The 25,116-nt window shown below is 32.0% G+C and overlaps 1 protein-coding gene across 5 annotated transcripts; it reads left to right on the forward strand.

Annotated features, from left to right (window-relative positions):
* Positions 1–808: 808 nt before the first annotated feature.
* Positions 809–25,116, forward strand: LOC123715582. Of its 5 annotated transcripts, none has more exons than XM_045670721.1 (6): positions 809–982; positions 19,723–19,909; positions 20,203–20,347; positions 21,010–21,087; positions 21,780–21,827; positions 24,995–25,116. In XM_045670721.1, exons 2-6 carry the CDS (start codon positions 19,787–19,789, stop codon positions 25,042–25,044), a joined length of 444 nt encoding a protein of 147 aa, XP_045526677.1. In that variant the 5' UTR covers positions 809–982; positions 19,723–19,786; the 3' UTR covers positions 25,045–25,116. The 5 variants fall into 5 exon arrangements, with proteins under 5 accessions (XP_045526677.1, XP_045526680.1, XP_045526676.1 ...); XM_045670724.1 differs by lacking the exon at positions 809–982 and adding an exon at positions 2,416–2,576; XM_045670720.1 differs by lacking the exon at positions 809–982 and adding an exon at positions 2,417–2,656.

A 25,116-nucleotide genomic window follows, 5' to 3' on the forward strand; every position in this document is an offset into this window, starting at 1 on the left:
AATATTTTTGTAAAATGCAAGATATGATCTAAACAACTATTGCTAGGCTAGGAAGCTACGTGTCAACTTCTACATCTACGATCGTAGGCCTGTAGCACATTCAAGCTACAATACGGCACGTTAAGCGCTACGAGAAAGCTACGATCTTCATGCAATTTATACGATCAAAATATTCGTTTCGTTATTAAACTAAAACTAGAAATACGAAAGAAGTTCTCACGCATTAGTTAAGTATAAAATGAATTAAAGTAATCGAAATATTAAATGTCACAAATAAATGTAAAAAAGTATTATAATATCGATCTGCGTCTATAAAAAGCTTTTATAAGATTGGCCTCGATCAGCATCGAACCTTGCTTCATGAGACGCTATAACAATCGAGACTATGATTACGCAATCATCAGCTTTGAATTACAAGCAAAACGTGTTCTAAAGGAAGCCAGACGAAGTTGACATCATAGGCCTGTCTAGCCGTATCTCGATAAATTTTCGGGTCAAAAACATCCCGTCTACATAAGATATGTGTTAAGTATTCCCAGTCTAAGTCTAACGTGGTTAAAGTTTAACAAGTAAACTTATTAAAGTACTGTTTTATCGTCGAGGACATTGCAACACGAGGGTTCAAGGAACTGGCCAATGAGGGCTCACGCAATTACCGCCTGAATCATCGCCAAAAAAGAGTAGTATGCGGCGATCCAATTGCAACTGTGTGTTGTATTTTCTCCCGATTATCAGGGAGCATTTGAAGGATGCAGCTCGGGTACGGGGCGAGGGAGAGGCGACGCGGCGCCTCAGTCGAGTGGAGTCCAGCGCGCGGGACGCACGTACCCATGTCTCACCGATAACCAAATGAAGACTCCGCGGAATACAAATTCGCGATCATCGTGCATTTGTTACGAAAAACCCACCGGTTATTGTTGATTGTGTGTTTTTACATCACCTAGGATAAGACTTATTAGGACTGTTCCTGTTTGTGGCCAATGTGAGTTGATCTTGCATCGTGTGTCTGAAAATCACGTGCCCTAGATTTGGGGTGTCGTCGCTGGAGCGCTCAAATGCTAAATTTTACGTTTATTTACTATCAAAGCTTAAGTAATATTAGAGACAGTAGTATTTAATTATGCTTCTGCAAAGATTTTTCATTTTCATTTATTAAATGTCATATTTACTATTAATTCATGTTTAAACTTTCAATGTTTATTTTATTTATTATTTTATTCATCATTATATTTCTTAATACATGTCGCATTAAAAATACTATATTCATTTTAAATGTATAATCCATAAGCAGTTCAAGCTAAACGTATATATGCAATAGCACTTTAGCGAGCAAAGTACTAAATGAATCACTGGATCGTATATTTTGGTAATGGTCCTAAAATCCACAGCAGTTTCTTGAAAACCACATAAGAGTCTACTGTCGCGCCTGACGTACATTTATTATAGCGCGTCCACGATTGTAATTTAGCCCTTACGAACCTAGAACTAAGATCTATATTCCAAGTTGTGTAACAAGTAGAAACATTAAACCCGAATGTCTGTAAATTCACCATCTTATTTCTTCATTTTTAGCAAGTCTTTGCAATAATACTTCTAGAATATTCATACAAAATATTGGAATTAAACTCATCGAAATATTTTGCAATACGCATTGCTTTACTATTCTGCCTCAGCTTACGTAAAAAAATTTTTTTATAGATTTTGAATATAAGTTATATGTTAACGCACGTGGTTTACCTTAAGGTAAATAATTGTTACCACGTGGCTCTGTGCTCAATTAACCTCCCCCATGAGGGGTTGGAGCGCGAGTTTCCGGTAATAACGAACCTGTACAAGAGCCATAAATAATAACCTACATAAGCATTTACACTTGAAGTTTCCTTCATAAATTTGAGTACAAACAAATTAAATTTAATAACTTAACTATAAAAAACAAAATAAAAAATATTTTTAATTTAAATTGGACATTAGTAAAGTAGTTGATCCAATCAGCGAAGATGACTATCAGTTTTCAACTACATAGACGTCTTAATATTCGAAACGGATCATTTGGCAGAACACATTAGATGAACGTGTCTGCGTGCGTGCGCGTGTATGCGGCGGGCGCGGCGCGGCGCGGGGGGTGGGGCGCCAACTGCGGGTAGTCGGCACATGGATCGATGCGGTGCGCGTTCCTCGCGTATCATTTGCGTGCGACCCGTCGCTCCCCTCCCCGGGATGACCCGACGGCATATATAACCAACTATAAAATCTGACAGACTTTCAGCCGTCTCCGATTGTTGTTGGTCCTTGAGATAGTAAGCATGACAGTCACATGGCCCGACCCTTATCACTCCTGATATTTATTTATGCAGTATTCGCAAAACTACAGTACTAATTGTACGCGCGGTATATTATTATTTTTTATTTGTCGTAAAATTTAATGCCAACTTTTCACATTCAATTATATTTTCCGAGTTGGTTTACGAGCATACGTTTTATGGTCGCCTGATGCGTCTGTTGCGATTTTCAAATAAAACATGGCATTAAACTGGTGGATGCAGTTTCCCGGCGCTTACAAATAAAGAACTTTTTAAGTAATGTTTCGCTTCCTCTCTCATTCGCCCTTGCTTCTCGTAAAATTTTAACTTTAATTTCCATTCATTAAGGAGAGTTGGTGAGTTTTATTTTAATTTCATAAAGAAAAAAGAAAACGTAATTTCACAGTAGTCAATATTTTATTTAACAGAATATGCAACGTGGAAACATAAAATTTATAACTGTAATCAACTTCGAAAGGATTATCAATTATATTAACATTATCATGATTATTGGTAATCGTCACAGAAAGACAAGAAACATATTACATTTACAAAATATGCAGCTTTATTTTTTAAGATTTAAAAAAGGTTTATTTTTCGACCATCTTTAACAATTTATTATTTAGAATAAAGAAATTATAGTGTAACATGCCTAAGCTTGTAAATTTCGTATAACATATTAAAATTTATTTAACTGGCTCGGAACTTTCGTTAAAAAGCCTATACAGTAGTTTCAAAGAAATTACCTGTTAACAATTTTTTAAATCCTTTTTTTTTCGTTTGCATGTACTAGAAATTATGTCGTCAATTCCAGCCAAAAAATGAACGTATATTGTCAATGATATACCAACACAATGTCTCTTGTTAACTCTGCAAAATCGTAAGTGGCTGGGGCAAGATATGATATGCTCACTCGTAATAGATCATAAATAACGTACTCGTGTAACATTCAGGCGATAAGGCCCAATTTGCATGTCAATGGTTGCCTATCAATGTACAACAGCACTGATTTTATTATAATTCAAATGAGCTGTATATTTGTTCAAATTGCTAGAATATTTAACATTTTAGGTGATGAGTTAGTTTACGACGACGTTAAAACCGATTTAGGTCTTACGTCACAGGACATTAGTATTTTTTATGTTGGACAAATTTTGTACATCATTAAATATGATAGCAATTTTGTGTTTTATTGAGTTTGTTCTAGTATTAAAAATCTATAAAAAAAAACTTTTATACAGATTTAAAATAAGTTTACACGCGTACGCTGACACATATTATTAAAATTTTACATATTTCTAACTATTTTGTACAACCCGAAAACGAAATATCTGAGATTTCAGAGCATGGATAAGAATTCTGTAAAACTTTTCCTTCCCTTTAGAGGGTTGGCGTGTAGAAACGGCGGAAACGTGTAGAACGTAATGCCTTATAAGTTCAAGATAATAGATTTAACTAATAATTAGCTAAAAAGTAGGCTTTAATCATTAATATATTTTATGACCATATTTATCATATATTAGCTGTGCGGTGCGATTTCACCTACGTTAATCGTAATATACTCTATGTTCCATGAATGAACAACACATTTTATGTATTTGAATAGAATCAGAAAATATCCTGTGACTTCAATCCGGTAAAAAAGTATTTTCTTTAAATGTGTAAAAGCTATGTTAATAAAAGACAATACAATATCCTGACATTTTCAAGCGAACAAAAAATAATATAATATTACATTCATTTTCCATTTTACATACATTAAAATATTTGCTACAGAAGTCCAAATCACACAAGACTAACAATACTAATTAAGAACACAAAGGGATTAAAATTTATGTAAAATTTATTGTAAATTTTTATGAGGATTTCTCTCTTACCAAAATCAAACCTACCCATCATACTTGCGCTGTCATTGACAATTTATTTTATAAATATTGAACAGCTTTCGCCATGTTACCTGTATACGCAGGTAGCCTTAAATGATTAATGATAAGCGGTAAAGTAGTTCAATAGAGCCGCCAGTCAACCTTGACTTCAATACGTCTAACTATGATGGCCACTGCGGTACACGCCAACTGCATAGCCACAGAGTTTGGGCGAGTGGGTTCGTTGGCAAGCGTGCAACTGTTCAACTTGCTTCACTTTTAAGACCGATTTAATAGGAATAATAAACTAAATGTTTAAACAACATCAATTTTAGTAATGTCCTACATTAAAAAAAATTGTATGTCATATGTTTAATTATTTGCAAGTGCTTTTAATTGAAAGCTAATTAATTACTTAATAATTCATAAATACATAAATACTTAGTACCAGTGATTTCGTCATATATCATCATGAAAATTCCGATTAGAGTAAAAAAGTTTATTTTCACTGAACTAAAATATCGATTTAATAAAGTATGCTTTAAAAATTGCGCTTTTTGGATTTGCTTTACGTCAAGTAAAATCATTATTTCATTATTATAAGTAATACCAACCTGTACCCCGATTATCCATCTTATTTATAAATATAATAACCTTTAAATATTAATAGAAGCAGAGCCTCTGTAACTTTCAATAGACAGTAATATCCCGACGTTTTTGTATGCAAGTTCGATGAATACTCAAATGCGTAGCGCTGAGGTCACCATTGTATATCGTATAACAAAACTCATTATTGAGATCAAACGAATGAACGCGAACGAATAAATAAACGTTAAAATCATTCTATAAGGATGCATATGAATAAGAGTCTACAAGTAAGTATGCTTCTTTTCAACATATTTGCATAAATAATTACCAGCCACATAGCTCCATCAAGAATAACTTATCAACCATTTGCGAACTGTTGTGCAAACTAAATTACGACTTGTGACGTTCGTGGCTTATGACACACCTACAAACTTTACTTACCTTAAAAACATTTTATGTTAGCAAACTTTCTTCAGGGCTGACATAATGTGACGTTTCCTATACAATGTTTAAAGTAAAAAAAATATATTAATATAACATGACACAAATTATTTTATTAATTCATGGTGCTGTTTCTAGAATTTAAAATATTCAACCGGTTTTAATTGAATAAAATTTCACGACTTAACATATTACCTTAATTAAATTTAAGAACATTTCAATCACAATGAAAAACAGAACTCTATTATGAACATTTACACGTAATGTTGCCAGCTATCTTTAGTTAAATTCGCAATAATAAATTCCCCGAATGTAATGTAATGTTACTAATTTAAAAAGTCTATTGGATATATGAACTTAAAAAAATTCACAATATATTACAATTTTTATTCATTTTAATCTTCTAACGTTATTTTATAAACGATATTTATTTACTACATCAACGACGATTCTTCAGGTTAGAAGAAACTATATATATTTATGTATTAAAAAGCACGCGGGTTTACGCATAGAGAAAGAAGTGACAGAAAATATTATTATAATCAATGTAGCTTTATATAAAAAGATATATTTTAAAATTTCTTTAATTATATTACAAAAATACAAAACTTGGTATTTGGTATAGATAAGCAGCTGATCGTTTATGAATTATATTTTTGAAATAGCTAAACTAAAGTAGTTTAGTGTACTTATTGGCAAATTGATGCGAGAGTGTCAAACTAGGTATTTACGTTACTAAGATGAATTTCAAAGTCATTTAGATGTCCCCTAGAATAAGTTACAAGTAAGTAACTGGCAACACAAAGTACATACGACATATTTTCTATAGAAAGCCATAAATTATTTTGGTATATAATTCTGGCTGGATATTTAAAATTTAAAATAAATAACAGTCTTGAATCATTCGTTTAGGTTCTATTAAATAGTCTGGTAATTTAATCAGACGCATTAATCTCTTCAATAGCCTCTTCCAATTTTCTCAAACGCATTAAATGCAAGATTAAAGCTTTATGACTTTCATCGTATAGATGACGGTTTTTTCTTTGAAAATGTACTCAACGTTTATTATTTACATTTATGATCTAATTTAGGAATTGTCTGTAGTTTTTAGAGGCCATTAACATCTAGCATTAAATTTTTATACGAAGCATTACTATTATTTTGTAGTTTTTTAGAACACTTTTTATATACAACATCCGGATTATAATTATATTTAGGTTTTATGAGGTAATCCGGTTTACCATATAAACTTAAATACATTGCTACATTTGCTTTTACAATTCAGAAATTATTTCAATGGAAAAAGAAAAAAATATTTGTGTCTATACAAGATTAAGCACCTAAACACGACTTTGAACCCATGAAAGTCACTGCACAAGTCACCTTGCTTGATGCCATTCAAATTGCTTTCAAATCACTGGATTTATATTTCACAGATCACTGATGGTAATGTTACGTAAAAAATATCTTTATTCTATGAGATACAGTTTGAGGGAATCGGACTTAATAAAACTAACTAGATTAACACAAAATAAATTATAAAAATACTAATACTATACATAGAACGTACTTTATAGTGCGAATGAATATAATTCGAACCCAATGCATTGGTTACTTATTAATCATAAGATTCTCTTGCATTCTCTTGAATTTTATTCTATTTATCTGAATAAACCACATATGATTACGTAACGTAAATAAATACAAATCTGTGTAATACTAAGAATGAATTATTTGCTAGGCGTAGTAAGATTTACGTTCCCATAAAGACAAAATATATTTAATTCCTTTGTATCTTACGTTGTTATTCTGTTCTTCAGTCTGAAAGGATCAAGCCTAAATTCATCAAAAAGCCTAGAAAATGTAACCAAAACACAAATTGGAGTGTCGATATCGTCTAGACTGCTGAGACGATTAAATCCGAGGTCACCTCAGTGACATTGTATTTTTTTCGCCCTTCAATATCCTACCGAGTGTACTTTTGCAACTTTTATCTATACTCTATGGCAACAATGTCTTTAATTTATGGACTATTTACTATGCGTTGCTTTGAAAATACTTTAATGGCCGTCGTTTACTAACACATAAATCTCTCCCGAAGGGTCAGGAAAATTGATTACAACATTCAAGAGAATATTAAAATACATACATTTTATATAAATTCAAAGTAACGTCTTGACATTTTCTAAACTAATAGTAACTAAATTTATTACAAGTAGGCATGTATAAAGTAATCCTACAGCTAATATAGATTGATATAACAAAAAACAATAACTAACCTTAAAATATAATGACTAAAATATATTATTAAAAGGAGGGATTCCTTTTAGGTAAGGTTCCAAAGATACTGGCAGCGAATTCCTTTGAATTCTAGACGAATTCTTTGTCCGAGGTAGCTACCAGCTCTTCGATCTCCTGTGATGTCAACTAACCTTTTTGCTATTTCCTTAAATAGCCTTTTACCGCTAGGACCCCACGGACCAAGGGACACCGAATGGGACAAAATCATATTTGGACCCCTATATTTGCATACTTTAGCTTTTCCACTTCACAAACCTCACCATCTCTGTTCTTGGTTTCATGTAGGTGGGAAGGAGCCAGCGTGTCTGAACAGGTTGCGTCCCATACCAGCATCCGGCCCCTCTTCCATGAAATCAGACTCATACCGTCGGGTGTCTTGCAAAACCAGTCGGCTCCAGTAGACTTGGCACGTTTATGGTGACAAGGGACCGGCGTATAATGTCGTTCAGTCGGGTTGTCTCGAGAAGCGACCTGCACTTTTTTGGCATAAAAGTCCGTGATGTCCTAGCGTCTCGAAATCACGGCCACAGGGTAATTTATGAGGAGCAACATTTTTTTCGTAACTTCGTAAAATTGGTAAAAATAAAAGCAACAGATTTAATATTTACGCGTAGCCATAAAAAAGCATTGAAAATCAAGGCAGGTGATCCCCCAAAACATTAAGCCGTAACTTATTTATGCCAATAACTTATCCTATAACAGCAACCCCATGCAAGACAGCAGACGTTACACTACATCATATTACTTAATGCTGTCATTATGGCGGTTAGAGGCTTTGGATAAATAAAATTCTCGTAAAAATATCGTAAACATGGCGCTGTCGTAAAATCGGTTACGAAAAAATTGTATTGATTGTTTTTGTTTATTGCTTATGGACTGGGCTATTTGAGTTTGTGCGTGGTGCTGAATTAATTTTGATATATTTTTTTTAAAAACAGGTACTGTACGCAAAACTAATTAATGTTTACTAGTAACTAGTTTCTAAAACAAAGTAAAAAGTAGTTTAAACTTTAAATGATGAATTATAAAAAAAAATATACATAATCTTCTATTATATCATAGAGAGAGGAAAAAAACTGTAAATTGCATTATACAATTAAAAGTCCATATCAAAACAACACACTATCTTGTAGCAATGCTTTACAATTTGCCTATAATAAAATTTTAATTTATATGACTACTACATGAAACAAAACCCTCTTCATATTTACTTTCCACTACTACCACTTCATTTCCCAAACGTTAAAAGGGCATTTCAAAATGTAAATACTAGCAGCAATGTTTTACGCCAAATCGGGCGAAGGATTTTTAAACTTTAAAAATAAAATGGGACAACCCTGTTTGGATTCCATGCCAAGAATTTAAGTGTGTGCGTGAGGAGTTCGTTCGCATGCGTCGTATATAGTTCGCACACAGATGTACAACTACGATAGGGGTGTTTTTTTACGCTTCAAGCTGAATCAAAATAAAAGAGTATCAAGTACGTTATTTTAGTTCTAAATTTTGTATGATCTTTCAATAGAATATAATTACTTAATTGTTTAATGGTGTTTGAACGATTGTCACCTCAAATCAATCTTTGAAAATTATTACTAATCCTGTAATGACATTGGTACTTCTAAACATTCAACAAAATAAACATACGCGTTATATTTTTCTTAATATCATTCAATAATAAATTAAGTAAGTCTGATAACAACCAACTATAACGGGTTTTATTTGTTATAAAATTAAATTCCAGTTAGATATATTATAAGCAATTTTAATTTAAATTTGAATTGTTCATGGAGCAGGGCATTTGGCATCGGCTCTCAGTAACTGAACATAAATAACTGCATTGCACTCGTCTTGAAATGTGAAAAATATGGAAATCCGCGCGATGCATCAGAGTGGACTTAAAAAATATAACTTGTAATTAATGTTTAATGCTTTATCGTAGTTTTGGTTCGTAAAATTGATGAAAATAATGTATATGGTATTGGCTATTGTTAGCACAAAAACAGTATTACGTAACTTGACAGATATAAAAGTCTAAGTCGTAGATTAAAAATTTAACACGCAAATATCTATTGCTACCAGACACGATGGGTCGTATAATACAACAAGGTTGATTTACAAAAATGTTACTGATTTGTAATTAAGGCAACAAATTTTGTAGGCTTTTTGTATGCAAGTTCGATGTTGTTCGCTCTAGTAATATCCACAGCGCTGATCTCGCAATCTCCGTAATAAGCGTATAATTTTATATCATGAGACCGTGTTAAACTCCAACTGTGAAACAATGTGTTTTCTTTCCTATATGCCCATATTGCTCATGCGGTTTCAATAAAAAAAATTTAACCAAACATCGACGATGTGTTTGGCGTAGAAAATACTATTTATTTTTAAATACTTAACCTCCTCTTAGTGATTTTTATAATAATTAATTAAACGTTAAACACTTTTAATTTAACTTACATAGGCCATTGTTTTATTTGTGTTACCTTGCAAGAACTTGCTAACACTAGTAGCTGAGAAGAACTTCTTTATGAGGTGGTGTTAAAAAATTCTATGTTAGATATTATGATATAAATATAGCGTCGTTAGTCAATTTAAAATATAATAACTACCTCACATGTTTAAATTTATCTAGTTTTAAGTAAAAGTTCTTACATGGTGAACGAACAACGTCTTTAGATTATCTTTGAGAACTGAAACTTATCGAATTACAATGGATTTAAATAAATTGCTTAAGAAATTGTTCTTGGTATGATAGTTTCTTATTCTTTCTTTCGTTTAAACAACTTTCTATTTACTTTAGTAAGGTGTATTCATATTAACTTTTTAAAATTATACTAATACATCAGAATACAGTTTGTTTAAAAATCACAATTTGCTGCTATATCGCAACAGTGCTAATCATTTTTATATAATTCAGTTTCCGTGACTTATAAGTAATATTTAGGTTATAGCCAAGACCTTGTCATGTTATGTCCTGGGGTTGATTCTCAGTTAAGCAACAAACTCTCAACAAACTCCTTTAAAACTTAAAGTAAAGGTTTTCAAATCCAATAGTGTTTTACAATATAATGCGCTAACGTGAGAATATGTATTTCTGTTTTATCGTAATTACCAGCAATGCTTACAGGTAAAGCGCTTTTAGCGCTATTTTACTTTTTATAACTAAAATAATATTTGTGTATATACAACATTTAAATTTACTGATAATACACATTTTTATTCCGCGCAACCTGGACATTTTTATAGATATAAAAAATCCTAATCATATCCAAAATAAGTCCGTTTCGACCGGCGCTTAACTCTAATGATTCAAAAGGCGGTAAAACTATTGAGAAACATTTCCATTTAGGAAGTCTAGACAAGGCACGCTGATATATTACCGCCGGAAGATTTACGGGTCTCAAAGACTGGGCGTGGTTAAACCGATATTTAGGGATTTATTAAGGAATTAAAGGAATTTTAGCTTAGAATACTACCACCAAAATTCAGTAAAGAAAAACTGACCTTACGATTTTGTTTACTAAACACTTATACAAAAAATAAGTACTCTAATTTATTTTTGCGTTTGCCACATCATCAAAATATCAATAGCCTCTTTTAATGGGTTATTTATACCATTGTTAGGTATCATGGTTTTTTGGTATCGAAATATACAAAAAAGTACCATGTTAAATCCACTATTACAATACGGCTGCATGTCTTTAAATTATTTTGTTTTGTAGAACGCTCTATCGATATTAAATACCGCCGCCCATGGACACTCTCATTGCCAGGCGGCTCGCGATTGCGTAGCCAGCCTTTTATTGGTACGCTTCTACACGTACGAACTAAGTAATACAACTCTAAATCGAATTGGTTCGGAAATACTTAAGTGGCATTATATATTTTATTTAAATTATTGTATTTATAAATTAAAGATTTAAAAGGAAAAAAACTTTATGAATACAATAATATTGTATAACAAAAAACCAAACAGTAAAAAAACTTATTAACCATAATACATATATACAGCATCTAAATAAAAAAAATATGAAGCCAAGCAAACCGGCTAAAAATTATAAAGTAACTAAACAACATTGAATAATTTAAATAATACGTTTGCGGTAAAGGTTGTAGTTTCAGAAACAAACAGTCGATCGGGTAACACCAGGATGAAATGGTGATTAATAATTCAATGAAATGTTAATTCGAACTTATCATCGTTAGTGTTAAGAATTTTAATTTGGTTTATTATATCGTTATTATATTCCGTCCATGAAATTAGAATATAAAAAAACAGCTTTTACAGTTTATTAACATAAAATAATTATCTGTTTGGTCGTTTTTTCATCACGATAAACTAGTTCTACAATAATTCGATCGAAACATCGTTTGACTGCGCAATAAAATAATCTACCCTCTTTTTTATTTATACTGCTGACTTATTTTTTACGCAACTGGTATTTGCATATGCTATATATAAAATATAACAATAATTTTAAAAAATGTGTGCGTGTACTAGAGTACACACGTAAGAAGTGAAACTTCTTTATGACATTATTTTTCGAAATTGATCTATTATATACAACTTTACAAAAATTTAAGTTAAATTAGATAAAAAATAAAGTTAATTAGATAAAGTTTAACAAAAGGTTTTTATTGTCATAGACATGAATACAAATAATACAATTATTTCATTTTACCTTATTACTACTAAGATTATTACAGAATTTCATTAATTGTAATAGAATTATCACTATCATTGTTATCCTTATTATATATTTTTGTTATTAATAAATAATCAATCAACCGTGGTAGGGACAAGAAGTAGATGGCGCGTAACCGAAAAATGTGACTGTAAATTTTTCGGTTTTTTCCAACGCCGATAAAGAAGTTTCACTTCAAAAAAGAAAAAACGACTGAACGAAGCTTACGCTATCGCTAGCCTGTGTTTCTTTGTTATTTTAGATATATATACACTTTTGTGCAATTACATTAATGGTTAAAAAAGGCCACATATTATACAACAGAGTTAGGAATTACGGTCATTTTGACATACTCTACCAAAAAAAAAATCTTACAGACATTGATATTGAGATATGGGCTTGAATAAATAAGTAATAAATCATGTTTGTATAAAATGTGATTATATATTACGTACTTAACTAAAAAAGTAGAATGTATGTAAGGCAATTCTATAATTGGTGTTATTGTAAAAAATATTACGAAGCCACTTTTGTGAACTTATTCATAAACTCTACATTACTATCGTTATCGATTAGTTAACTAAATAATTGTTGGTTTTATGATGAAAATATCAACGCAAAATGGAGCAACGAAACAAAATCTTTAGTAACTTAATAGGGCTGAAATTCTTAAGGCGATAATGGAAGCTAAACGTATTAGTGTGATAAGGGACTGTAAATAGATATAACCGTTTAATTTTATTTGTATTTTGTATTTCTAAAGCTAATTGAAATTACATTATATAACAAATAGATTCAAGAATAGAATACATTATTAGATATTAAGTACATGTAAAAATATTTACCAGTATTTTACAATTATATTAAAGTTACAGTTATTATAAATAAAGTTATTAAACATACACGTGCCATCCATCTCCTCAGTTTAGTGCCAATCGATATGTCTAGATTGAAAATAGCAGATGACCAACGTTATAAACATGTCTTTATAGAAGCCGTTAAATTTTTATTTGGTGTTTCGCGTGTAGATTCTCCAATGTTCTGTGTCATTAAATGAATACCATTCTTCTGTTTAGTAAAAATATATTAAATTAATTTAATGAAAAATTCTCAACTCTAGCGTACTCAGTAATCTTTGTAAAGGTTCCACTGCTACAATGTAGGTTCAAAGAATATAGTAAGAACTGTATATTGCGGATAAATTACTTATTCGACTTTTCAGTCTATGTCACTGTGGTTCTCTTCATAATCTTTTTCTCCATCGTGAAAGCTTGTGTAAATCTCAGCACTTGAGATATAAATACGTAGATAAAATAAAATTATGCAGTAGGCAGAATCTCAATGATGAGAATCTTATATATAATTAGGCCAATAATTTGAACTCAAAAAAACGCTGTGTTGGTTTAAATTTTACTAAAGTATTTAACTTATAAATAAGGTAGTAAATACTGTTTTAACTTAAATTCAAACAAAGCCCGGCAACGCATCCACTAATAAAATGAGTATCCATGGGCTGCGGTGACTTCTCCCCCCCCTACTCTATAAAAAAATACTTACTGTAATTATTCATATAAACTCGGCATGACACCCGAAAAGATATCATACTCATGATGTACACCGCATATTGGTGACATGAATATTTGGCCGGTTAGACAGGCACGTGTGTAAGCCCTTAACCCCCCAGACAACCTTGTGAGGCGCCACGCCGCCCACCCTGGGGCCGGGGTGGTGTTTGGGTGTGAATTGTGATGCGTGATGGGCAGCTGCCTTGAAAGTGATAAATTTAAAACCTTTATTTTAATGTTATAAAGGAAATTATGTACATAGAAATCTATTTCAAATATATTCAACAACAGTAGAGACGAGGTTGTTAGCCTGACAGTCTTGCGTTGGAATCATGGCTTTAGACCAATGGGTTTATCTTTCTATATTAATATAAAATTTTCTCGTAGAAGACAGAACATCGCGAGAAAATCGGTATGTAGACTCAAAAATTGACATGCTTTTTAGGAACCAAAATCATAAAGTATCAAGCTCGTGCGCGTTCGACTATAGGCTGAATTTAAAAATACGATTCAGAACTTTTCTATACTGAAGTCCAATAGCTTTTAAAAGTCAGCGTGGGAAGGTCTTCTTTGGCTCATAGATAAGGTAATAGATTCTGTCAACGGCCTCACTCGAATACATCTTATTTTTATATTTCTTTTCCTCGCTGTACGTAAATGCGAAATTTTATGTTGATCGGAACGGATTATCATCATCAACTTACACATTTATAATATTATGAAAATTGGATAGGTTTTTTATACATAAAAAATTGCTACCTGTTAAATTCCGTGAATCCTGGTTGGAATATATAGTGATCACACCGTTACGGTGTGTAGGTAATCAGCCTTCTGTTAACATAAATTAAATATTGTTTTTCCGCAAATTGGAGTAGTTAAACACTGCTTAGAGCAATGTAGGCCTAGTGGCTTCAGCGTGTGACTCTCATCTCTGAGGTCGTATGATGATGAAACAGATACAGAAATCTGAGGCCCAAACCTAAAATGGTTGTAGCGCCATTGTTTTTTTTTAAACACTGCATTAACCGCGTCTGTAAGAGATTAGTACATTATTTTTTTATTTGTATTCATATTTGTATTAAAAATAAACTAATAATACGTATTCTCTAAACGAGGCCGACGTATAGTATAAAAAAACATAATTCTATACATAAAATATTATTTTCATAATAAAATTATTTTCGCCAGACATACTTTCCACTGTTTGAAAAATGTATATTTCGCAAAATAAAAAGCAAAGTTACTATGTTAATAATTGTTTTCTCTTTGACCCAAATTTCAAGTTGAAGAAATAATGTCTCGGGTGTAATGGATCCGTATAACTTGACAAGTTTATACAACTTTATCGATGGCTAAGTAAATACAATGAAATTTAAGATTTTATACAATGTTGAATGATTATTTGAATATATTGACCAATACACAGATTATTTCTTATTTTTCTACAAACTTGTAACTTTACATACAATTTTGCATATAATCTAGGGGTTTTGCAGACACAAGTTTGCGCATTTTCCGCTAAAATAACTCTCTTTATCGCTCTACTCCTCTTTTTGAATACACTCTATTTAAAGCCTCAGCTAGCATCGGAATACTGGCCGTTAACATATCGAATGACGTTCAGTTTCGCGGTCATTTGGAAGGGAACTCCAAATTAGCCTCTAAGAAGCTTGGTGTCCTCAACAAGGCGAGACGGTACTGCACTCCGGGCTACCGCTTGCAACCCTATAAAGCGCAAATTCTGGTCCACATATCTTACTGTTTTCACCTCTGAGGGAGAGCTCCCGAGTATTAGCTTTGTCAACTTGACCGTATTTAACGAAAAGCTATTCGAATCGTTAACGACCAGTCACTTTCTGTGCGGCTTGATCCCTTGGCGATGTGTAGAAATGTGGGTCTGTGGTATAAAATGGCGAAGAGATAAGGTGATGTCAAAAGCATCACATGTTTGTATATACTAGATACCCTCCCAGGCTTTCCACGGGTAACTACAGCGTTCGAAGGACAATATTATTGTCCCAACTTACTTTGCAAATCCGAATACCACAAAAACGTATTTTAATTTTTTGATTAAATAATTACAAATAACTCTCTAATAACGTGGCATTCATTGGTGAAGTTTCATAAAATCTGTTTGGTACATCCAGCGACCCCCTTATAAACTTTACTCTTTCTAATATTGGTATAGATAAATAATGAAATTATTTATTACTTTTTGTTTATTTTACAATTTAAGCAAATTTATTTTAATATGAAGGCCTTAAAAGTGGCACAGGCATACATCGTCAAAAATAGGTATAGCAAAAACTCAAACTCCTTGATGTAAACTGTGTGGAGTACGTCGTTATCCATTATTACATTTGGGCTTGTTATTCTTATAGAATTGCAAGAACAGTACATATATTGTTATGTATGAATTATATAGTACGGCGAACCTATTATTAATTTAATTATATATAACCTTGGTACAATAAAGGGAACTGCCTAAATAATCAATTTTGTTCCTTCAATAGCACCCACGCGTCTTCAAGTTACGGCTTATGCCATCTGATATTTCCGTTCAATGTCTATTAATAAATATATATTTTTATTATTTATTGGTACAGAGGCTTATACTTGATGAAATATATGTCAGAGATTATCTTATAAAATAATACGATATCATTTGTTTTATTAGAATGGTACGACCACGCAATATCATAGTCCTCTTACAGGTTGTAAAATTAATAAATACACTTTTTTAACGGATTAAAGCTATGTATTATTATTAAAAACTTATAATTATTTACATAATTCTAAATTGTAAAAGTTATTTTAGCAAAAAACAATACTAGGTTGTAAAAGGTCAATGTCTTAAAGTCATCACTAGTGAGTAGAATCGATCAGAGAGCAACTCTACTCAAGTAGAGTAGAAGTAGTAGTTGCTCTCTGATCAGCGCCTGCGCTGGACGTGCGCATTGACTGTTTAAAAGTAGATGAAGAAAATCTTTAAACATTTAACGTGCTTTACGAATCATGACTATACAAACACCTTTTTTTTAAATGTAATCGGAGGCAAGCGGGCAGGAGGCTCACCTGATGTTAAATGATACCACCCCCCATGGACATTCACATTGCCAGAAGGGTCGCAAGTGCGTTGCCTTAAAACTAACTATTAGTAAAAAATGATTGATTTCCATTTAAAAATTCCGTATTATTATATTATTAGTATTGCGTATTAGTTATAAAATGGATTTTTTATAGTCTAAAAAAAAATTATTTGAAAAATTTTGTGTTTGTTAACGAGCGTCTAAGAAATTATTACTATTCATTTAGTTACATAATGCCGGTTGTAACAGGCAACCTACCTGAACTTTAAAAAAAATTGTACATATCATTAGCAACTAATATTTTTATTTCATATAGCTTATTTTCATAACACGATGTATATAACTAACCAACTCTAAAGTTTCTCTCTAAGTGAATATAATTCTTTAAGAAATAAAGTATCTTTGAACCGTAGTTTTAAAAAAATGATTAGAAAAAAATGTAGCTAAGTTTTTGACCATTTATTTTAGGCAGTACGCGTTTTAGGCCAATCCTTATAAAATAACATTTAATAGAAATATGAAATATGTTTCTTCATTTATTCCGTAAATAGATGACGTGTCCGATGTTACTTAGCCTTATTCATTAAGGAGAAAACATATTAATAACTATATAATTGCTGCTCTCAGCAATTTTCCACTCAGTATCTTTACCGTCCGTACATGTATTACATTGTTAAATTGAACTCATCAATCTTGGAAGCAACAACTTTTTTTTAGATTTTTGACGCAAATGTATTTAAAAAATTTGCGAGATATTTCTTTCGTATATTGATTTTTTAATGTAAATTAACACTTAATTTTTTATTCTGTGCACATTTGAAAATATTGGTTACTAAACTAAGTCTTGGAGGCCTTATTTCTTAGTATAACAATTTAATTTAAAAGGAAAATTATCATTATAGAGAATATAATTTATATCACTCAAAAGACAAGATCGTAGTCCGATCGCTAAATATGATGTTTAATAACCTATGACCTTTTCCCAGGTATTATCAATAGAGCCTTCCTATTATTAGCGCGTGGGTTGCTATATAAATTATAAAACTCTGAGAAATATACCAGTATTCGTATAGACGCCACGCTATTAGGAAGTCGTAAGCAATAATCGTCAGATTTTCTTAATATTTAAACAGAAAATAGTGGCGAAATCTTAAGTATCTTTTAAAAAGTAAGTTTCATTAATTATATTTTTATTGTCTCTTTAATAAGTATTGTCTTAAACATAAATGTAACTATTGCTAAAGCGACAGTAAACGAAAAACTCTGATCTGAGTCTGTTTTTTGGAGTAATAATAGGAATGGTTTGTCTCTCTGACTATTTGTTTTTAATTCCACATGAATTTAATTTGTTTGACAACGCCTTAAAGTACCTACTTATTAATACATTATATATTATTCTAAACCTTCTTTCTGATAAACTTATGTTTCTGCTTAGTCCGATAATTCTAAACTAAACTAAATTGTCACACTTTTTACATTGAAAATCCAATTAAAATTTCTTCGTAAATCTCGGTCGTAGATTTAAAAGTTCAGTTAAGATAAGTGGTTGTAATAAAACAAGTGTAATGAAATTTATCGGCGTTCGACCTATTTTCACCACAATCGATTTAAATTTAATCGGTTATTTTATGTCGTTCTTAAGTTTGGCATAAATTATTAAAAAGTATGAGGGTGATTGATTTGAGATTAAAGTAATATGTTAAGGTCATATTAATAATATTGATCATTTAGCAGTCATGATATGATTACCTAAAACAAGCATTATTGTTTGATGATACTATATATATATATATATACATTATCAATTATAAAATTTGAAATGAGACTGATGTGAGTTTTTAGATGTACTAGCCCCCGCAAACTTCGATCCGCCCTAATATGATTTATTTAGCCTAACTTTTTAGTAGCTACATACCAATATATGTAACATTTTGCTAAGCTACCCCATAGAGACTGTACACTTTTCCGGCATAAAAACATAACCAAAACCTAACCTCATTTTTAGGATATTTCGTGCAATTTTCCCATTTCCATAAAAACCTTCCTCGTCTAGCCGTCTTCGAGTTTTGCGCGTAGCAGCAATTTTTGCGATTCATTTCTATAAATATAGATTCGTTATTATTATTTTTGTTTACAGATTAAAGTCTGTGATTTCTAAACCCTTAACGATAACGATGCGACCTGCCGCATACGTCATCAATACGGAACAATATCGGCACCTTTAATGAATAATTTAACAAGTCTTGGCTATGCATTTACTGAGTGCTCTTGTTGACGTTAAACGCTTATTATTCATTTATCATTATCCATTGCGTGAGAAAAATTGATGACTACTCTGAAATAAGAAAGCATACGTAGACCTCCGTATGTTCGTGTTGACGATTCGAAACCAATTTTTATTGAAATTAATTTTGACTACAACCAATTGCTATTTTCGAATATAGGTATATATAATGTTTTACATTGTTTAGCAAGACAACAACATGATACTTATATATATATATAACTATAACCTATTATAACCCACTGCGGGATTTTTTATCAACATTGTATACTTGTATTTATTTTATTACCATGAGAATAATATTAAATTTCTATATATACTTTACTTTTCTATCTGATTATTTTTAGTTTTCATCAGCATTATGGTTTGACCTGAAAAATGATGTCTTATCATCACTTGTATTACAGCGTATTATGTATACTTTAATTTGCAAGACACTGTAAATGAAAACAGTACTATATCAAAAGGCTTGGGCTTTTGGTCTTTTGTTCTTCTTTTCTTGGCATTTCGTCGACTAACGTGATTACGTCTTCCAATGCTTCTTCAATTTTCAAGATTCTTTCAATTTGGCGTATAATTTAGTAACGAAATTAATCTATTGCAGGCGCCGAGATGTTCCGAAGGCGCGGTGCCGATGGCGCGGGCTAACCGCTCTCGGCTAGGCGCCCATGCGCGCCTGCCTGCTCGTGTGCGCGGCGCTCGCGCTCGCGCCGGGCCCATGGGCGCGCGCCGCCGCCACTACGCACGAGCCCGCGCGTCTCCAACACATCAAAACACAAATTTTAGCCAAGGTATCTATAATAAAAACCAAAATTCTAAGAATTGACGTATTTGAATTGGCAATGAACACATTTATCGATAAAAATTCTTTTCACTTTTCAAAATTTGACTTTTACAAATCTCATGTTCCTATAGTGTACAACTATTGTGTACCTTGGTAAAGGCTGGCTTCTAAAAAACTTCTATATAAGGACTGAGAATACCAGTGAAAACTTGACAATATCACCCTTATATGACCAAACCATTTCAATTTTTAAATTACGCACTTTAAAATAAATATTGTAAATATTTAAAATTATTTTAGCTGGGTTTATCATCACGTCCGACGCCACTGGGGACTCCACCACGTGACGTCGTCCGCCAGATCCTGGCGCGAGCGGCAGACCCTTATCCTGAGCCTCCACAGGTCGAGCACAGCATGAAGGAGATAATCGCCATCGCGCATAGAGGTGACGTTGGGGTCTATACCAATTAGATAAATATAAAAAATAGTCATATATCATATATTATGCTAGCGTTGGTTTAAAATTAAAAACTTACGTAAAATAAATATTCGCTTAACGACCGCCGTATAAAATCAAATCATTATAAGGGCTAAATAAAAACAAATGGATTCAATAGACGACAATCAGACGTCAGGATTTTACTTACGATTTCACCAAAATTGCTGACCATTTTCCGCTAAATCTCTTTATTGAACAAGACGGTTCGATTTAACAAATTTCTAGTCATAAGAAAAATATGTTGGTATAAGTGATGCTGAAATGAAGAAAATATATTATTCATCTGAGCAGACGATGACTCGACAGAAATATCGATATAAGTAAACTCGTCCGAAGATAAATTAATTTAGTTGTATGAGAATTCAATGCTTGTGAAAATAACTGTATAAATATGTTTATGTTGTCTGTATACATAAAATAAGTAATTTTAAAGACATATCGGATGGGATTAATGTTTTTTTTTTTAATATCTTTGGAATATCTGGCTGGCTATTCTTGAGGTATTTTTTTTATATTTCATAAGATGAACCAGGCGTTTCCTACTAATATTTTTTTATATAATACTCGATCCTATTTACAAAAACTATTTGATACATTTCTTAACAAAGTTATTCTAGACTGCAGCTCTACATTAAGGTTTGCCACTAAATCACAACTTAACAACGCTGGAAGATCGTCACATAAGAGTAAGTCATTATGATGTAATAATAATTTATAATACAAAATGTTGTTAGTCATTCTCACAGTTCTCATTAAAATTATAAGTATAGTATCAACAATTCAGCTTAAATATAAAGCAAATAAATAGCAGAAGTAGTAGTGGCTTCAGCATGCGACTCCCATCCCCGAGGTCTAAGATTCGATCCCCGGCCACAACAAAGGACTTTCTGTCTATGGGCGCTTTTTAACTTGCTCATACGGTAAAGGAAAACGTAGTAAAGAAACCGACGCATGCCTTAGACCTTAAAAAGTGGACGGCGCGTTGTTCTTATAGGCACAGAAGGCTGATCACCTTCTTGACTATTGGAATAACAAATGATCGCTATCAGATCAATATCAGCTAAGTGATAAGTGTTGAGGTTTTGTATTGTAAGTTATTACGTTTCTATTAAGGATACAGACTTCATGTGTTTGTCCTAGTTTTATAAAATGCATGAAAACACACGCCGTCGAATTTTTGGGTCTAAGGCAAGCCGGTTTCCTCACGATGTTTTCCTTCACCGTTCAAGCGAATGTTAAATGCGCACATAGAAAGACAGCCGGGGATCGAACTTACGACCTCAGTGGGTGGGGTGAGAGTCGCACGCTGATCCACTAGGCAAACACTGCTCCGATACATACACGTTAACAGTTAGTTATTCTCAAAATGTAATTTCAGGTATAAACAAGAACAGTTGGGTGAATCAACAGCAGGATTATTTTATTGGTAAGTAAAAATATATTTTTACAAAAGATTTTTATTAAATAGATATGTAAAATATTAGATATTGTAACTGCACTGTACAATAAAATGGCGGAGTCCTTATTCATAGTTAGGACGAAAATAAACCCGGCGTTATTACCACGGCATTGCCAACAATGTTAGATTTAATAGAAATACTCACAACTTTCTTATTGCTGCATTCAGACCAAATATAGGTTTAACACTGAATGATATACTTTGATATACTATGACCAAAATGTTATATCATTTCTTTACCATATTTCAAATTCGTTTTACATAGTTTCATCCGAAGAAGTCATTTATATTGTTAATATCTTGTTATTTTGCTTATGCTTGACTAAGAAATCATCAGTGATTCTCGTAATATATACCTTATTATAGAAGCGATTAGCTACTACCAAATATTTTCTATACCACCAATATTGTGTTTATAACAAACGTTCAAAAGTTCAGCGTCGTCCCCGCATTGCGTAACGGTCTTATGATTCAATGGAATCGTGAATAAATTGACGATTGAAAGGCTTTAAAAGGCTGAGTGCGAGGCTCCTTCTTTGACTTTATTAGAACAGACAAATTATAATATTGGCTACAAGGAAGTTGATATTGCAAAAGGATTAAAAAAATAAAAGTTGTTAAACAAAAACATTTTTACCAAAAATTAAAATCTTGATAAATTACAGAAAAATAAACTGCATTAAATCTATAAACCGACTAAAGATATACACGAAAATGACGTAAAAAGCATTAAATAGTTGACTATCTATATGGTCACCACTGATTACCTTAATACATCAAATCACTACAAAATATACCTAAATCACTTGAAGTGTAAAAACCTTTAAAAGAATAATTTGAACGGGAAAAGCTTCAATTTTATATCGAAGCAATATAAAGGGAATCAATATAAACTGTATAGTCTATAGCAATGACCACGAATATAACACGCGTGTTAAGTATGAACAGAAATTAGCTATATTCTCATAGTTAAATACATTGAAAATTACTTCCTTATCTCAAGCAACGCAGCATAATAATATTGCGATTCAGAAACGCAACGACAAAACTACAATGGCTAGTAAGTAGCTCGCATTTACAAAAAATTCATTGTTCATACAAGTTTTTATTATTACTATAGATATCTTTGCAGAATGACTGCAGTTGGGCGCCCGCCAGCCGCTATGTGCTGCCGCCCGACGTACTTGCGTATAAGTTTTTATAATAAAAAATATTTTTCTCAATAAAACAATTCATACGTATTAGAACGCTTTTAATGCTGCATACTCTATGGTACATACGTCAATAGGTTCTATACAGGTAATATCAACGAACGAAGTTAATAGAATCTGCTTTAGGTCGTGATTGTGTTGAAATATTAAGAATAACAAAACAACGTCTATCGTGTACATTGTGCGCATATAATAGGTATGTCTAATTAAATAACACATACACTAACAACAAACAAAAGTATGAATCCCGAAATTAATTTTAGAATTGGTACATCACACCTCCACATCCTTGAAGACACTCAATATTTGACGTCGTGTACCTCATAATTTTCAGTCAAAACTATAACTAAAGTATTATTAAAGATAGATAATCATATTTTGTAAGATTTTTAGTACTTTCTGAGGGTTGCAAAATGAATAGGTTTAAAATAAAAATGATTTTTTAATAAAAATACTGGCCGAATATTAAAATATCTTTAGACAAGCGTTTACTGTTTACTGTTCTCGAAAGACGACATGTTGTTATGAGGTTTGGATAGCTTAGGTTAATTAACGATAAAAGGTTAAGAATTAAGATGTTATTTTCCTGATAGGTTTTTATTTATAATTTATAAGTATGGTGCTATATTATAAATATTTTCCATTTGCATAGGGGCCGTTCAAGTATTACGTAAGCAATATAGGTGGGGGGGGGGGGGATCTTTGATTTTCTTATTTGTTGATTACGTCAACAGTAATTATTTACTTTTTTACATGATTGAAAACGAAATGCATTTTCGAAGAGTCCTACAAAAAATGTATAGGTTTATTTATGAACTAATTTTGAGAGTTTTGCTCTCATTTTTTGACAAGAGGAGGGGGGGATAAATTGCAGTAAACCTGCTTACGTAATACTCGAACGGCCCGTAGAAGTGGATAACAATGACCACACCGCTTCCTCTAAAATAGAAACGAGTGGTTAAGGGTTCTTGATATATGCAATAAATTGCATCTAGTGTATCCTTAATTTGATAAAACTTGGCTTTAAAAACCCCCGTTTTTTTATTACATAATATATTATATGTAAAAAGACATACCATACCAAACAATAGTAATACCGTATTGTATGTAGACATGACGTATATACTTCGTCTTAACTTGACCTATAAGAAGCCAAAAAAACAAATGTTTAAAATTTAAGTCCGAAAAATTCTACAAAGACATAAACTCGGTAATTTATAGGCCAGACTTAACTCATTTGGAGTACTCGGTCGATCTAGATGGCTAGACTATTTCTAGCCAAAATGGCTTACTTAACAAATTCTGGAACTTTTCCATTTTTTGTACTTCTCAAATGGCCGTAATCTTCAAATTAATCTTATGAAATAAATTATTGTACGAGGCTGCGCTGGCCTTTGATGTTTACAAACGCCTGCTTGAATAATTCAACAAAATTGTGTTTTGACGTTCCTTGCGTGTTTCGTCCATTTTCTTTTGATCTCATTATTCTTTCTCTAAACTACTAATGATTTATTATTTTGGATATTTTGTACATATAGCTGTCGTTTCATTAATATAGGTTAATGACCTCTCGATCGAAACTTAAATCGATTGCTCGGGGAACGGTGTTAGGAGTAGTAAAAATATGCAATACCTGAATACTAGATACATTTTCATCATTCACTAGTTACGTTCACGGAGATATACAATAACTGAGGTCGATATCCTAAATTATTCCCATGTTTTATACAATGCAATATAGAAATGCCATACGTATACTCGTAAATATAATTCTGATCAAAATAGGAGTTGAACTATTTCAGCAACTTTTGCGTATTGACAACGCTGTCCGAAGAACAAATTAGATTTAGAAATTTTAAGAATATTACCATAAATATAAAAAAAACTGTCTACTAATTTTAATGATTAATTTACTAATTTCAGATAGCGGGCGAGGAAGTATCGATGTACCCTCTACATATAACTTGGAATGAAGACCCATGAAAAGGTTATAAAACTACCAACGATGTACTGGTGCTTTGGGAAATACATTTTACTATCGACCA

This window comes from Pieris brassicae, chromosome 10 (genome assembly GCF_905147105.1).
Source record: "Pieris brassicae chromosome 10, ilPieBrab1.1, whole genome shotgun sequence".
In the NCBI taxonomy this organism is placed as follows: Eukaryota; Metazoa; Arthropoda; class Insecta; order Lepidoptera; family Pieridae; genus Pieris; species Pieris brassicae.

What these genes read in the sequence shown, in the direction of transcription:
- LOC123715582 (XM_045670721.1), top strand. Translation starts at nt 19,787, where the DNA reads ATGCGCGCCTGCCTGCTCGTGTGCGCGGCGCTCGCGCTCGCGCCGGGC. An exon ending in AATCGCCATCGCGCATAGAG is followed by an intron (nt 20,348 to 21,009) that starts GTGACGTTGGGG and finishes TTCTTAACAAAG; the next exon opens with TTATTCTAGACTGCAGCTCT. An exon ending in TGGAAGATCGTCACATAAGA is followed by an intron (nt 21,088 to 21,779) that starts GTAAGTCATTAT and finishes ATGTAATTTCAG; the next exon opens with GTATAAACAAGAACAGTTGG.